General features: G+C 33.6%; 1 protein-coding gene across 1 annotated transcript in view; it reads right to left on the bottom strand.

Moving 5' to 3' along the window:
• The window catches only part of CNTNAP5 (contactin associated protein like 5), a 587,467-nt gene that overhangs the window by 356,268 nt on the left and 215,682 nt on the right, over nt 1-15,517 (bottom strand). Inside the window, exon 7 of the mRNA XM_023532684.1 lies at nt 4,634-4,774. Within this exon, the coding sequence (XP_023388452.1) occupies nt 4,634-4,774 (141 nt within the window). The remainder of the gene's footprint in view (nt 1-4,633; nt 4,775-15,517) is intronic.

Here is a 15,517-nt window from a genome sequence, read left to right on the forward strand (position 1 = left end):
GAAAGCAAGTTGAAAGAAAAATAATGTTTTTTTCTCTTTAAATTGTAAAGGTTAAAACTAAAATTTTTTTTACCTGCAAAGTAGAACAGTTTTCTTGAGATTTTTTTCCAAATACATTAGTGCTAAATGAATTTTTCATGCTTCATATCTACATTACCACCAATTACACTCCGAGGGATAAAGTATGCTAGCAAAGTTTTAGGAAACTTGCTAAGTGCTGTAGTAGTTTAAAATCAACGTAACATTTATTACAGTTTTACTCAATGATTCTCTCAGAAAAGGAGGTAATGAAGGCTGCCAATATTTAGAAATTCATGTTTTTTTCTTCTTGTTCTCCTTTATTTCTCCTTTTCTGCTCTGTGTACTCAGTGACTTATCTAATATATCTCATTATTAAAGATATTTTCTAACACATAATATGTATGGACACTTCCTTTGTGAATGTTACCATAAGAATCTTATTTATAGCTAATGCTTAGGCTTCTACACTTTCTGTTTATGAACAATGGAAGTGAGTGATGTTTACTAAGCTCCTTCTTTTTCAACTTGCTATGTCATCTCTTAGCACAATAGCAGGTCATGCTGCTCTGATTTTCAGATGTGTTGATGGTCATAACATTAATCTAAGCTAAATTCCTAATAGTGTATGATCCCATCATGTCAGCAGATTAAACTCAATTAAACTGGTATATTATAAAATATTTCTTGAAAATAACATTGGAGAATAGATGGGCATGGGTATACTTTACATGGCTCAAATTTCCTGACTTAGACTCAAGAAAAATGTCAGCAGCAAGCTAGCCCTTAGTTTAATCAGGAAATGAGCTAACTAAGCACGCATGGATAGGTTAATTGTCATGAGCCAAGGAATTGGTAAGTAATGTCACTAGATGTCCTAGAACCAGAGTCTGTGGACTAACCCCTTCTTAGCACCACTGTCACTCTTCAGAACTAAGAATCAGACAGCATACAACTTTTAAAATTATGAAAACCTTTAACCCAAGTCTGATTTCCCTCAAGCAAGCCTGCCTAACAACTTGGAATCCAAAAGCCACTTTAAAAAGGTGTTAAAATATTTATAAAATATAAAATAGCCATTATAGCTTACACATTTCAGGGGAATATGAACATCAAAGTCATTTAAATTCTATAGATTGTCCAGTTAATCCAATGACCAGATTGCAAAGAGAATCAGGTTTTGTTTGTCATTGATGGGAGGTGGAGAGGGTGAAGGAGGGCAGGAGCTACTCTTGTCAGGGTTGTAAGAGAATGTCAGTTTAAGGGACTTCTGCTTCTGGGGAGATGATGTAGTGTGGGTTTCCTTATTTCTACCACTAAGTACAACTAAAAAACCCTGGACATTATGTATAAAACAAATCTAAGAAGATTCTGAATGATGGAGAGAAGAAAGTGAGTATATATAAGGATTTTGAGATCTATGGAATAACAGTGGTGAGTTCCCTAGATTTTCTTTTTGCTTTATATATCCTGGATTTGTTGCTGAAGAAGCCAGAAACTCAGAGATCAAATGATGCAGACAAAGAAGAAATTCCCCATTAGAATCTTGCAGTCTCTATCCGGAAGACCAGGAAAGGGGCAGCTTAGTAAGTCAGAACACCTTTAGACAATAACTGCTCTATGTCAGCAAAGCATTAGTAGAAAAAACTATGGTCCCACTGCTATCCAGCAACGCTATAACTAGATGCCTAGACTCCCTTAGTCAGGATGGTGGCAGAGAAGACTAAGTAGGGATTCTCGACTTTAATTCTTGTCAGAAATTAAGAAGCCACTCCCTATAGTATCAATGGTAACCACATGTCTAGTAGAGCCTCAATTTCTACCCCTACTCAATATTAATGAAGAACCCCACGCATATTCTGAAGGTACAGCGTCAGAGATGACTTAGTGGAGAGTCAGAACTTTTATTGCAGTCCATAGATAATGAGGGTACCACCACACAAACATTCTGATGTCAGTGGAGGTGACATGGGGAACAGGAATGAGGCCTTCTTCCCTATCCCAGCAAGGGAGGAATTATGAAGAACTAGTGGGAAGCCTAATACCTAGTTCTAATAGTAATGAGAAGCTCTCTACCCTTGGGTACCAATGGAAGCTGAATGAGAAACCTGGATTCTACCCCCACCTAGCAATATTGAGGCAAATATTCCTTTTTCCCTATTGGAATAATGTCAGAACAAGACAGATAAAACACAAGGTTTAAATAAGATTCATTATAACATGATATCTAAAATGTCCAGGTTACAATAAACAAAAAAAAAGTCCTCTTATACTAAGGAACAGGAAGATCTCAAGTTGAATAAAAAGGGGCAATCAATGAATGCCAACACTGAGATGAAACAGATATTAGAATAAACGGACAGATATTTTTAAGTATCCATTATAACAAAACACCTTCAAGGAATAATTATACATCTGAGACAAGAAAACAGAAAGTCTCAATAAAAAACAAAGTTAAAGCAAAGAAATAGAAGATGTAAAGAAGAACCAAATAATTTTTTTGAACTGAAAAATACAATATCAGACTTAAAAAAGAATGACTGGATATAGTAACAGAATGAAGGAAAAAAGAAAAAAATTAATGTACTTGAAACTAAAATAGAAAGTACCCAATTTAAAAAAAAAAAAAAACAGGCAAAATAGACAAAGCAGAAAAAAAAGTGGATCAGGGATCTATAGAATTATAATAAAATATCTAGTATTCATATCTGTGGAATTCAGAAAGAAAATGAGAAAGAGTGAAGGTCTAAAAAATGCTCAATTACATGGCTGAATCCTCAATTTTGGTGAAAGAAATAAGCACACACATTCAAGAAACTAATTGAAAGCCAAACAGGATAAACACAAGGAAATGCAAACCATATAGTTAAATGTCTGAATACTAAAGACAAAGATAAGATCTTAAAAGCAGTGAGAGAAATAACATTTTATCTATATGGGAAATATTTTTAAGTAGCAGTGGATTTGTCACTAGAAACCACTGAGGCCGGAAAACATGGCCCAACATTTTTCAAGTGCTGAAGGAAAACTGCCAATCCAGAATCTTATGTTCAGGGGACATATCTTTCAAGAATAAAGAGTTATCAAGACATTATAAGATGAAGGAAAAATAAGAGAATTTGTCACCGATACACACCTAAAAAGAACGACTATAAGAAGTTCTTTAAACATAAAGGAAATAATGCAAGAAGGTATGTAAGAAAATTAGGAAGGAAAGAAGAGAAAAGAACAATAAATGAAAGTATGAGTAGATACAATATACTTTCCTTCTCTTGTGTTTACTAAATTACATTTGATAATTGCAAGAAAAACACTAATATAATTATAAATACATGGAGAGGAATAATAATTAAGATAATTATATAATAAACAGAAAAATTTAAAGGAACATAAAAGAGGTACAGTTTCTATACTTCACTAAAATTGGCAAAATACCACTAAACTGTGATGTCGTGTGTATGTAACATAATACCTAAATAAACCACTGACTAAAGCTGTGCACATTCAAACACTAGATATATCATCATAGAAATTTACAAATCATTAAAAAAAATACAAGAATGTGGAGAAAAAAAAGAATAATGAAAAACAGAAAACAGAAAAATAAACACCACACATGCATTTGAGCCCTAACACATTGATAACTTTAAATTTAAATGTAAATGATGAATACAATAAATTAAAAGACAGAAATTGACATACTGAATTTTTTAAAATAACTATACTATTTATTGTCTATAAGAAACTCCCTTCAAATATAATGATATAGAAAGGTTAAAGGAAAAAGAATGAAAAAAAGATATATCATGCAAGCATTAATCAAAAGAAAGCAAAAATGGTTATCTTAATTTCAGCTGAAGTAAATTTCAGAGGAAAGTTATCATAGACAGAGAACATTATATGTTGATAAAATAGCCAATCCATGGGGAAGACATAACAAACTTCACTGATTATATATCAAACAATAGAGCTGTAAAATATAGAAAGCAAAAACTGATAGAACTAGAAGGAAAAATAGACAATTATAGTTAGATATATCAACAGCATTATTGAGCATCAATTATGTGCAAGGCAGTCTGCTAGGTAATGTAAATGCACTAGTGAAAAATTAAAACACAGTCATGTCCTTTATGAAACACATGGTCTATTGGGGGAGACAAATATTAATTAATTAAAAAATATTTAATTTGCCAGCATGATAAATGCTGCACAGGAAATCTCAAAAACGTCAAACATTTAACCTCTTAATCAAAATGCCCTATTTTAAATGTCAACGACAAGAATACAAATTCAAAATTCCCATGCTATAGAATTTAATATAATCTGTGATTCTCTTGTTACATTTCCCAGAGGTAATAGAGTCTTGTCAGCACAGTGCAGACTGCGAACCTTACCCACAGCTGCCTCACAATTCACAGCCCGGAATATGGGCTTCTCTAGGTACCTTTAATGCAATTCACACTGACCCAGACCCTGTGCTTCTTCTCACTTTCCAATTCATCTGAGAGGCTGATAGGACCTCCAAAAGTATAGTATAAACATATTATGAAGAGGTACCAGGGGTGGGATGGGTAAAGTAAGAAACCATCAAGCTGTAAAGATGTCGACTTACCACAATATAAATCTGATGCTTTCGTCTTTTAGCCAGGTCAATTATGTTTATTCCATTGTAGTAAAGGTTTTCCATACATCCGTGAAAGTTTTTCTTTAAAAATGTCCCAGGTTTTCCTGGTACTGGAATTCCTCCAAAACTAAGCTTTAAGAGGAGTGGCGGGGGGGGGGGGACAAAAAACAAACAAACAAAAACCTTATTCGCTCTGAAGAAACGAACAGAATGTAAGCAAGTAAATTTCAGTAGATTCAATTATATACATGAGCCAAGTGGCTCAACTAATTATAGATGCCATTCGATTGCACATTTAAAAGGATACTGATTAGCCCACATAAAAATAACTATAATCGATTGTCTTTTAAGAGTTTACAACGTTATTCACTTCCTTTCTGAACCTTTTTAATACTAAATAAAACAGTAATTTAGAGGAGAGGTAAATAAAAAACATCAACATCTTTATATTTATCTTTGATGCAAACCTCTGAGAGAATATGGCCAAATTAAAGCCAAAAAAACAATAAAGTATACCTACTTTCGGCTACAGAGAGACTAGAGTAGAAGCCTGCACTATACCCCCCCCAAAAAAGCCTATATGCACAGTTTTTCCCAGATTATATTTTATAAAGATGATAAATAAAAAAAAATATATAAATAGCTCAGTTCTTTTAAATAAAATAATCAAGAATCAATACAACGGAATCTTACTTAGTTGTCAATAGAGGTACTAAGCATTTGTGATAAAATGGGAAATGAAAGTAATGTTTCCTAAAATATGCAACAGTTATAATGGGTATAAAGTAAGATGTAGACAGTAAGAGTTGTGTTTACAATGTGACTTGGAGGAAGTACTCTGAAACCATTAATGGTGTTTGTCTCTGGAAAGGATATGAGATATTATTTTTCTTTACCACTTTTCTTTTCATTGAAAATTATTACAAATGACTTTTGCAATGAAAAGATTATTTTAAACAAACCAGATCTCTTATGAATATTCTTGCTATTATACATATAAACTAAAAAAAAGCAACAGTTTCTGTAAATCATGTTTCTCTCTATACTATTTGGTGAGGAAGCCAGTTTTTCTTCACTGCTTTGAAATGTCACCTTCAGCATATACTTAAACTATATCAAAGTATGGGTATGTTTCAGGAGGATGTGTTTCCCCAACCAAGATGTCTTTATAGATGAATTGCTAACTGATATACCAAAGCCTACTGCCTGATGTCTATTTTTTTTCCTGTAAATTCCACGCTAATTAAAAAAATATTTATTTATACATTGTCATATATAATAATTATTATTATTACTGCTGCCCACTTTTATTTACCATTGTTTTACTCTATTAAGAGCATTATTTGATATTATTGCTTATTTTGTTTTAAAGTTTATTTTGGAATAATTGTATTTAAAAGAGCCTGCTGAAATTTTGATTGAGAATTTCTTATTTCCATTAACAAATTTACTTAGAGAAGAATGAATATTTGTGAAATATTTCATCTTCTTACACAACGATCCAGTGTCTTTTCCTATTTTCAAAATATTTTCTGTAAAGCCATTTATCTAAGGTTAACATTTTATTTCCCTAGGTCACATATTCATCATTGAATTAATTCCTGAGAATTTCATGCTTCAAAAAATTTTCATTGTAAATTAATTATTTTAATCGATTAAACATTTTATCATATAAAATAATTACCCATCCTGTTGTTTTCTCTATCCAGGTACTTTTATATTAAATAATACACTTTTAGGTAATTTTATTGTACTTTTAAGGGAATTATCATCTGACATATTTAAAACACTTCACTCTTTTCTATATTGATCTTTTATACTTTTTTTTTCTTATTTCATTAATCTGGTCAAAACTTTCTAAAACTTAGCAAAACTTTTTAAACAGTATTAAATAAATATCATGATATACAACTTTTTAAAAAAAGATAGTACTTTTAATATATTTTCTAAGAACATATAATTCTGATTTTGATTCTACATCACATTAAAGAGGTATCTATTGCCACTTTACACTTATTTGCTTATTTATTTGTTTGTTTGAAATGAGAAATTAATCCTCAGTTTTATCTATTGGCTTTTCAAAAATCCATGTGAAAGAACACGGGGTATTTTATGTTTAATCTACTGCTTAGTTGAATTATATTAATAGATCATAAGTTAATAGATTCTTTGACCCACACGTGTATTCCATTTACATGTGCCATATTTTAAGTAGTAAAAAGTTTAAGATTTTGTTTTCTTCTTTTTTCAGATATTTATATCAACTTAAGATTATTTGTCTCAGAGATAAACTAAAGAAGTTTTATCTTTAATTCTATTTAAGAAAAACTCAAAATTTTGAGATATACTCTGCAAAGGTAAAACAACAAAAATCATTAATTCACAAATATTTGTAAAATATTTCTTTGATAACTCACAAGATCTTCCTCATTGATTTATTCTAGTATTCAAATATTTTCAATTTGATTCATTGATATTAAAAAGATCAATTTCTGTTTTGTAAATTGCATAAATCAAATGTGTAATGTAAAATTATAATTAAATATTTGTTAATTTTATGTATGATTTAAAACTATCTTTTAGAGCAGTTTTAGGTTCATAGCAAAATTGAGAGGATGACACAAAGGTTCCCTATAGACCCTCTGTCCTCACACATGCATAGCTTTCCTCATTATTGATATTCCTCACTGGAGTGGCACATTTGTTACAATTGGTGAAGCTACATTGACATGTTATAATCACACAAAGTCCATAGTTCACATCATATTTCACTCTTGGTGTTGTACATTCTATGGATTTGAATAAAAGTATAATGCTATGTATCCACCATTATTATATCATATAGAATAGTTTCATTGCACTAAAAATCCTCTGTGTTCTGGTAATTCATCCCTCCCTGCTGACCCCATCCCTGGCAACCATTGATCTTTTTACAGTATCCATAGTTTTGTCTTTTACAGAATGCCACACAGTTGTAATCATATAGTATATTACCATTTTGTATTAGATTCTGTCACTTACTAATATGAATTTAAGTTTTTTAAGCCATGTCTTTTCATGGCTTGATAGCTCATTTCTTTTTAGTGCTATATAATTTTTCATTGTGTGGATGTACCACAGTTTACTTATTCATTCACCTACCGAAGGACATCTTCGTTGCTTCCAAATTGGGCAGCTATAAATAAGGCTGCTATAAACATCTGTGTGCATATTTTTGTGAATGTAAATTTGTACTCATTTTTATGATTTTAAATATATAATAATAATTTGATTCTTCTCATTTTTATGTTGGCCAGCTTCCTCAATTTATAAAAAATACTTTTAACACTCCACTTTATTCAGTCGCGATTTATAAAAATATTTGTCACAGGGCAATATTTTTTAAAAAAGGGAAGAAATAAACTCAAATAGCAAAAGCAGTGTTTGAAAGACTTCGGGTAGGGAGTTTTTTAAAGAAGTCAAGTAGTACAAAAGATACTGTATATTACCAAATTGCAATTTTCCATCACATTAAGGAGAACAAAACATCTTTCTAGTTTGGGTAGAGGATGTTTGGAGAAGTTTGGTGAAGACAAGAGTAGAGCTAGATAGCAGTGTGGACCTGCTCTTTGGTTCCCTCTGGGAGATTGAAACCTGATAAGATTTGGGTGAATGTGGATAGAGGTCACAGAGATTTTGGAAAACACAGAGAGTTCTTTATCCTCTAATTTTAATAACAGTGATGGTTGTAAGCCTAATAGAGATGCCTTAAGTTCATACTGGCCCCAGAAAAAAACTTTGCTGGAAGGAAGACAGATTAGCAATAGCTAAAGGAAGTGGCAACATAAAAGTGTGTGAATGTTGCTTTAGAATGTCTTGGTTACTTCAGCATAGTATGAGGTAGGCTACTGAGGACCCCCTCCTCACCAACCTGTGAGAGCATGGTGGGAAAATATGAGTGAACCAAGGCTCTCAGTAAATGCGTAAAGAACTGGTAATTGGTCATTTTTAGCATCATATTTGTATTGAGAGAGAAAGAAAAAAAAGAGAGAGAGGGATCATTCTCTATTTTCAATGCTTTTTTTTTTTTTTTTTCAAATTTAGGAAAGCTAGTAATTACACAATTGAACATAAAATTCTGTATTACTTCCTCTTCAAGGAGCAGGATTAGCTTCTCAGGTCCAAGTCATTATGCATCTTCTTATTCAGTCATCAATCTTTTGTGCTTGTTTGATTTCCTAAATTTCTATTTTAAAATTATGGGAGTTCTTTTTCAGTTACTTTAATTGTGTTGTATAAACTTTTATTTTTATTGCCTCACATATCACTATTGTATTTAGAATTACACATGTATATTCTTTAACCTTTAATTAGTGCCTTAGATTAATCTTTGTTATTAAGCCAAACCTGATTATATTCTGTGAACTTCTCCATTCAATAATTTCATTGTCTAGGATGCTGGTGATGACTTTTGCCTTTCTATTCAGATCCTGGCATATATCATCATGGAGCAGGTATTAATAATATTGAATACAGATTATATTTCAGCCTGTATCATCCGTATGAAGTTGTCCAAAGGCCTTCAGTACACAGATCACAGAGCTAGAAAACCAGCTGCCATTCGATTATGGGCTTATCTATTGATTGATGGCTTAAATTTGCCATAGGCTTCTAACCAAAATTTCTTATATTACCAAGAGATTTTTTCAGTTAATATTAATCAAAACTCTTTACTTTTTATTCTATTATCAACTCCCAGAAACAATTGCAAAAGTCAGTTCTAATTTTTTTGGTAGAAATCCAATTCACTAAGTAATTGTTGAGCCGCTACTTTCTGTGAGGCAGGATACAAGACCCTGTGATGGAATTAAGAGTAAATCACACACCATTTCTTTCTTCTAGAAATGTGGGTCTCATCGCTAAGGCAAATACATGTGATTTATGGGAAATATATTTTGATTGTCCGAATGTCCTTGGTACCTAGATAAAATCTCCCAAAACTCTTGAAATTTTCTGAGTGATGAGAGCAGTGGGAACATCTTTTGTTATAACATTTGGTCTCTTGTCCTCAGTTCTTGACAATGTTTTAAAGCCATAAAGTTTAAATGAGTGTATTGTTATTCATAACAAGCCCCTTTACACCACAACTGGGTTTATGTTAATGAGGTGAATTTTAGAAAGAAACTAAGGATAGGGCTGATATCCAGGGGAACCAATGAAGACAAAACCATATTAATTTTTGAATATTTAATCAAGAGGTATAATTTAAACATAACAGACTCAACAAATATTTGTTGAATTTCATCAAAGAACACTAACATTAACAATTTTCTTCTAACACGGTTTTTCCCTTATTGTCCTTCTTTTTGTCCATTTAGCTCTTATTTTCCTCATTCGTTTGCTCTTGGTAAATTGCATGGTGACTTTCACTGGTGTTAGTGGTCAAAGGAGAAAAAACAGACTTCACATTGTAAAGTTTACTCTCAGTCTCAGTGTCTCAAGTAACATAGTCTAGTCAGTAACAGTAACCTGTTGGGTTCACTGGTGTCACAGGTGGGCTCCAACTGGATGAAAGCCTTGAGAAAGCCTGCTTTGATGTTAAATGCATGAGGTCACAGAACTTGCTACACTCTCTTTCTTTGATCTCATCCCCCTCTTTTCTCTAGCATTTGCTTGTCTCTTTCAATCTTTGATGTTACTTCATGGCAATGAGTTCATCCTCCTTATTGGCTTTTTCTCTGTCCTTGTTTAAATTTGGGACTCTTTCTGTTCTGAAGATTCCTTTCTCTGTCTGACTTGCATTCCTTACACTTCTGAAATTTCTCATTTGTCAATATCTGTCTCACTTTTGCTTTGATAGTCCTCTTTGTAATGGAACAGATATGTGAAAAGGATCCAAAAGACTCTTCTTTAAAACTACTTAAAACCTTCAAAACTTGCACTGACTTAGTGTCTGTTGAGCCAAATAGAGAGTTCATGGCTCTTCTGGAGGAATGCTGTCAAAGGTTGATTAATTTCTGCCATTTCAAATGAGGCCAGAAATCCCAATGTTCTTGTGAAATCTCTTGATTTTTAAATATTAGCATGAATTAAAATGATTTAAAAAGCAACCTTGATCTCAGCAACATTTCTCGTTGATATCAAGTGCTTATCAATGACCATGCTTCCCATGTAATGTCTTAGGTACATGCAAGGAAGCCTTGATTTCAACAGCCCCTTTTGTTAATAGCGAGTGTGTTTGTGCACATGCTTCTCATCTAATCTTCAGGTCCACACCTGCCCTATCTGCCCTAGTATTGGCTTCCAGCCCAAGCCCAGCTCTTGCCCCTTACACTTCGATTATATTTTGCTTCAACACTCTCTCTCTCAAAAGGTTTTATTTTAGTAATAACAGTGGCATTTACTGATTAGTTTTATACATTGAACATTCTGCTTAGACCTTAATTTCACAATTTTTTCTCTAACTTTTAAGTTGGATATTATTTTCTCCAATTTAAAGCTAAAACATACAAACAAAATAAAAACAAACAAATAAAAAACGTGATGGCATACAGAGATTTAGCAGCTGGCCAAGGCCATTCAGCCAAAAGGTAGAGTTGGAACTTTAAGATCTTCAGTCTAGAGCCCCATCTCCTACCCATTATACAAACTGCCTTGCCACTACTGTCTTCAAGTTCTGGTTTCATAAAGTAAATCTCTCAGTAAATCAGGCCCCAGGCTAAGGTAAACAATGTCTAGTTTACCTGAAACTTTCCCATTTTTAAAGCTGAAAGTCTCACATCTCCAGAATCCCCTTAGTCTTGGACAAACAGTGAGACATATCATTTGGTAAGTTTTCTGCATTTCCTTGAGGGGAAGAAAAAGAGAGGTGATGTATAATTATAGCAGTAGAAACCACCAATATTTTCTCAACAGCATAAATCAGCTCCTCTTTATTTCTCTGCCAAAGCAACCCTATGTTCTTAAGCTACTGGCAGGTTTTACACCATGGGCTATATTCAGACCATCATTTTTATTACTGTTAGTATTGTTCTTGGCCCAAATCTGGTCAATTACTAGCATGGTTCTGTTGCTAAATTGGTACCTTTTTTACAGACTCACGGAAATCAGGTGCTGACACAGTCTAATTGGTTCAACATATATTTATATAAATATACATGTATATTTGCTTATTCGTTTGAATGAATTTAAAATATTTTTACCTCAGGTTATTTAAATAATGGGTTAAATCATATATATATTAATACTCAAGCAATGAGCTCGTTGGAAACCCTAATTTCAGTATTCATTATACTTTCAGGTAAAAGGGGCTCCTGCTAAAAACTGATACCATAATGGGCCCCATTCTGGCCATCATCCAGTCACATGCTTCCTCATAGCGGGGATGGTGAGGTATTTGCAAGCCAAAGACTATAGGAAGCTGGCACCACCTTTCTAAATCATGATCTTCCTACACAGTACTCCAGACCTTTCTACCTGAATAGCTCTGAAACTGCTCTGAGGCCCTGAACTGTTCTCTTCCCTATCTGTCCTCCTGAGGGTGGACCAGGGACCCACGGGACTAAGGAATGACCGGGGACAGCTATTTATAGTGTGGGTAGGGATGGAACACGTGAGATATGGTTGTCAAGGTATATTTGGAAAAGTAGAAAGAAGAATATTTTATTCAAGTTTGTTAGCTTATTTTTAACTTTTCAGACTTATGGTACGTGAAACTTCATTTGCACTCTTGCCTCGGGCCTAAGGATATACAAGTGGAACCTGGCTAACTTTAAAATATTTTACTGATGATTACATTAATTTAGCCCAAACTTCGCCAGCCTCGGGTGTCTTATTAGATGATTAAAACCTACTACTACCTCCCCAATAACTAAAACAGTAAATTATATATATATATGTGTGTATAGATAGATAGATAGATGATAGGTGATAGATAGATAGATAGATAGATAGATAGATAGATAGATAGATAGATTTACATAATATAATTAACCCTGATGTGATAGGGTATAACTCTAGAACAGCAGTATATGTTCTGACAATGGGTCAGTGGAACCTGGGAACCTGAATTCAGTCATCCTTCTAGCTGGTGGTATCAAGGTCTCATCTGTGCATATATGGTCCCATGGCAGATATCAAATTGATAACCTAGATTCTGAATAATGAATTATATTGTTATGAAATAAACCTTAAATTTAGATGTGATATTTAACTCTATTCCTTCCAAGAAGGGTGATAATATTGCTTCTGAGTAATGGAAAGTAAGTGTTTTCATTTTCCAGATTTATACAACTACTTAGTAGTAAAATGATTAGAAACACAAAACTCCTGTCTCCTGTGTTCTTCTCCTTCTACTTGACCTTTAAGGTGATTCTTCAAAAATTGGAGAGTTTTGGTTATTCTGAAGACTTCTCTTACACATATGTCTTGCATTACAATAGAACCAACATCTAAATTCACTATTACGGTCAATCTGTCTTTTTTCTATGAACAATGGGGTAAGTTGACTGCATACTCTGAAAGGGACTTGAATTCTTTGAAACAGAGGTTGCTTCATAGAAACATTTCATGACATATCCCCCCCCGCCCCCCATCCCCCAGGAAATACTTTTTATGAGGTACCAAAAAGTTCGGGCATTTCCTGAAAAAAATCTGTTTCACCTTTATAAAATGAGTGACTTCATCAAATTTCTTTCCCTAACTGTTGACATTCACTTTAATGCCACTCAGCTGTGATCCCATACAGTTTCTCTACACATGAAACCACAAACAGGTAGATGTAAGCTTAAAAATAAATGTTAAATTAGGCAACTAGGTGAACTTTAGAACCATTTCTTATGCTGTTAGTGGTATTCGGGGAAACCGTGAGACTTAAATGATTTGATGATTTTTATTGTCTTCATGTTTATAAAAGATATCTCTTTGCTGTAAGATAATAACATTATTGTGTGTATTTTTTATTTTTTGTTTTTGTTTTTGTTTTTGTTGTTGTTGTTGTGGTGGTGGTGGTGGTGGTGGTGGTGGTGGTTTTTAACCATTTAACCTATTTTCTGTTTGCCCCTAGAATACTTGCTGGCAGCTCTTGAGATGGCAGCATTTACCCTAAGATAACTGGAAGATTACAATCCTAACCTTACCCTCAAAGTTTGCCATACATCTCCCATGCTTTTCAGAGAATTACATCAAAACAGGACTGATGCAGTTGGGACAGCTCATTTGAACAGAAAACAGAGGCCAAATGATCTGAAAAAAAGGATTGCAAAGGGGACAACTGTAGCCAGATTCTGTAGTGAACTTATAATACTGAAATGACGTGACAAAAAGGTGTGACAATGTTGTCATATTCCACAATGATACTGTGATTGAAGTAGACAACAGAAATGGAAAGAAAACTAAGAAGCCATATGTCATTGTGGATTATCACAAGAATATGGGAACAGTAGACTCGGCTGATTGTATGATCACTTTTTATCCAACTGAGAGCAAAAGGCACAAGTTTCGGTATAAGAAATTCTTTCGCCACCTTCTAAGCATTACAGTGCTGAACTCCTACATTCTGATCAAGAACAGTCCTGAGCACATGATCAATCATGTAAAATTCAACTGATGTTGATTGAAAGAATGCTGGAAATGCATCACAAGCCAGGGCAGCAATGTCTTTGAGTTAGTCTGTGCTCTGATGATGTCACACCACTTCGCCTGTCTGGAAGACATTTCCCAGGAGCGTACTACCAACATCAGGGAAACAGAATCAAACTGGTCACGGCAGTTTGCTGCTCGCACAACGAGGATGGCAAGAAGATCCGGAGAGAAACACAACATTTTTGTGCAGAATGTGATGTTCTGTTTTATGTTGTTCCATGCTTTGAAATTTCCCATATAAAAAAAAATATTAAATACTGATCATCATGTACATTTCTGTTACATTAGGATTAGAGACAAATTCTGTTTAGAAACAACTCCAAGGACAGTTTTTATATTTTATTTTCACATTGAAAACCAGGCGGATTTGCTTCAGCCTCAAAGAGTCTTTATGTATAATTAAATGAATGCTGGCAGCGAACAGCACTTTTTTTTCTAAACAGGAAATGGGTTAAACAAAGTTAACAAATGAGAATGATTGATATTCATAGATTTCTAGTGTTCAGCAACTCAAACAAATCTACTGGGTATCTTCCATTCTGAGTCAAAGAGTGACAAATCCTCTTTTGATGTTAATGAATAGCATATGTTATCAACAGTATTCTAAACTAGGGTTAGGATCAAAAGAGAAAATTTTTCTTATAGCTCATGGTAGTGAATGAGTAAAAAATAAGTTAGATCTTAAATTTTCAGTTATTTATCACCACCTCCACTCTTCTATTCTGTATCCCACTAGTGACTGGTATTATCTTCTAACAGAGTTTTCAACCATTTGTCTAACAACCTTTTCTTTCCTCCTTCTGCCTACCCTTGAGTCTAACCTATGGAATAACTACCGTAAAATAGTGGTTCTCAAATATTAAGCTACTTTAGAGTCACTCGGAGGATTTTCAAAAGCAGGTTCTTAAGCCCCTCTCCCAGAGTTTCTGATTCAAGAGGTTTGTGTGGGACATGGATTATTTTCATTTTTAACATATTTTCATGGGATGCTAATTAGGCTGATTCCTGAAACATATATTCATAATTATTAGTCTAAAACATTAAACTGGCTGTGTAACCACCCTGCGAAAACCGTTTTGTGGCTCCTTATCCCCCACAGTTTAATTTCCTTAACGTGGTTCACATGGCCCATCATCCCCTGGGCCTCTCCTCATTCTAATGTTTTATGTCTCATTATCCCCTATCTTAAATGGTACATTGATAAAGGTTTAAAATCTCATTATTCTGGGTACCCCTCAACATAGTAAACATATA

Source organism: Pteropus vampyrus, unplaced genomic scaffold, assembly GCF_000151845.1.
Source record: "Pteropus vampyrus isolate Shadow unplaced genomic scaffold, Pvam_2.0 Scaffold87, whole genome shotgun sequence".
NCBI classification, from domain to species: Eukaryota; Metazoa; Chordata; class Mammalia; order Chiroptera; family Pteropodidae; genus Pteropus; species Pteropus vampyrus.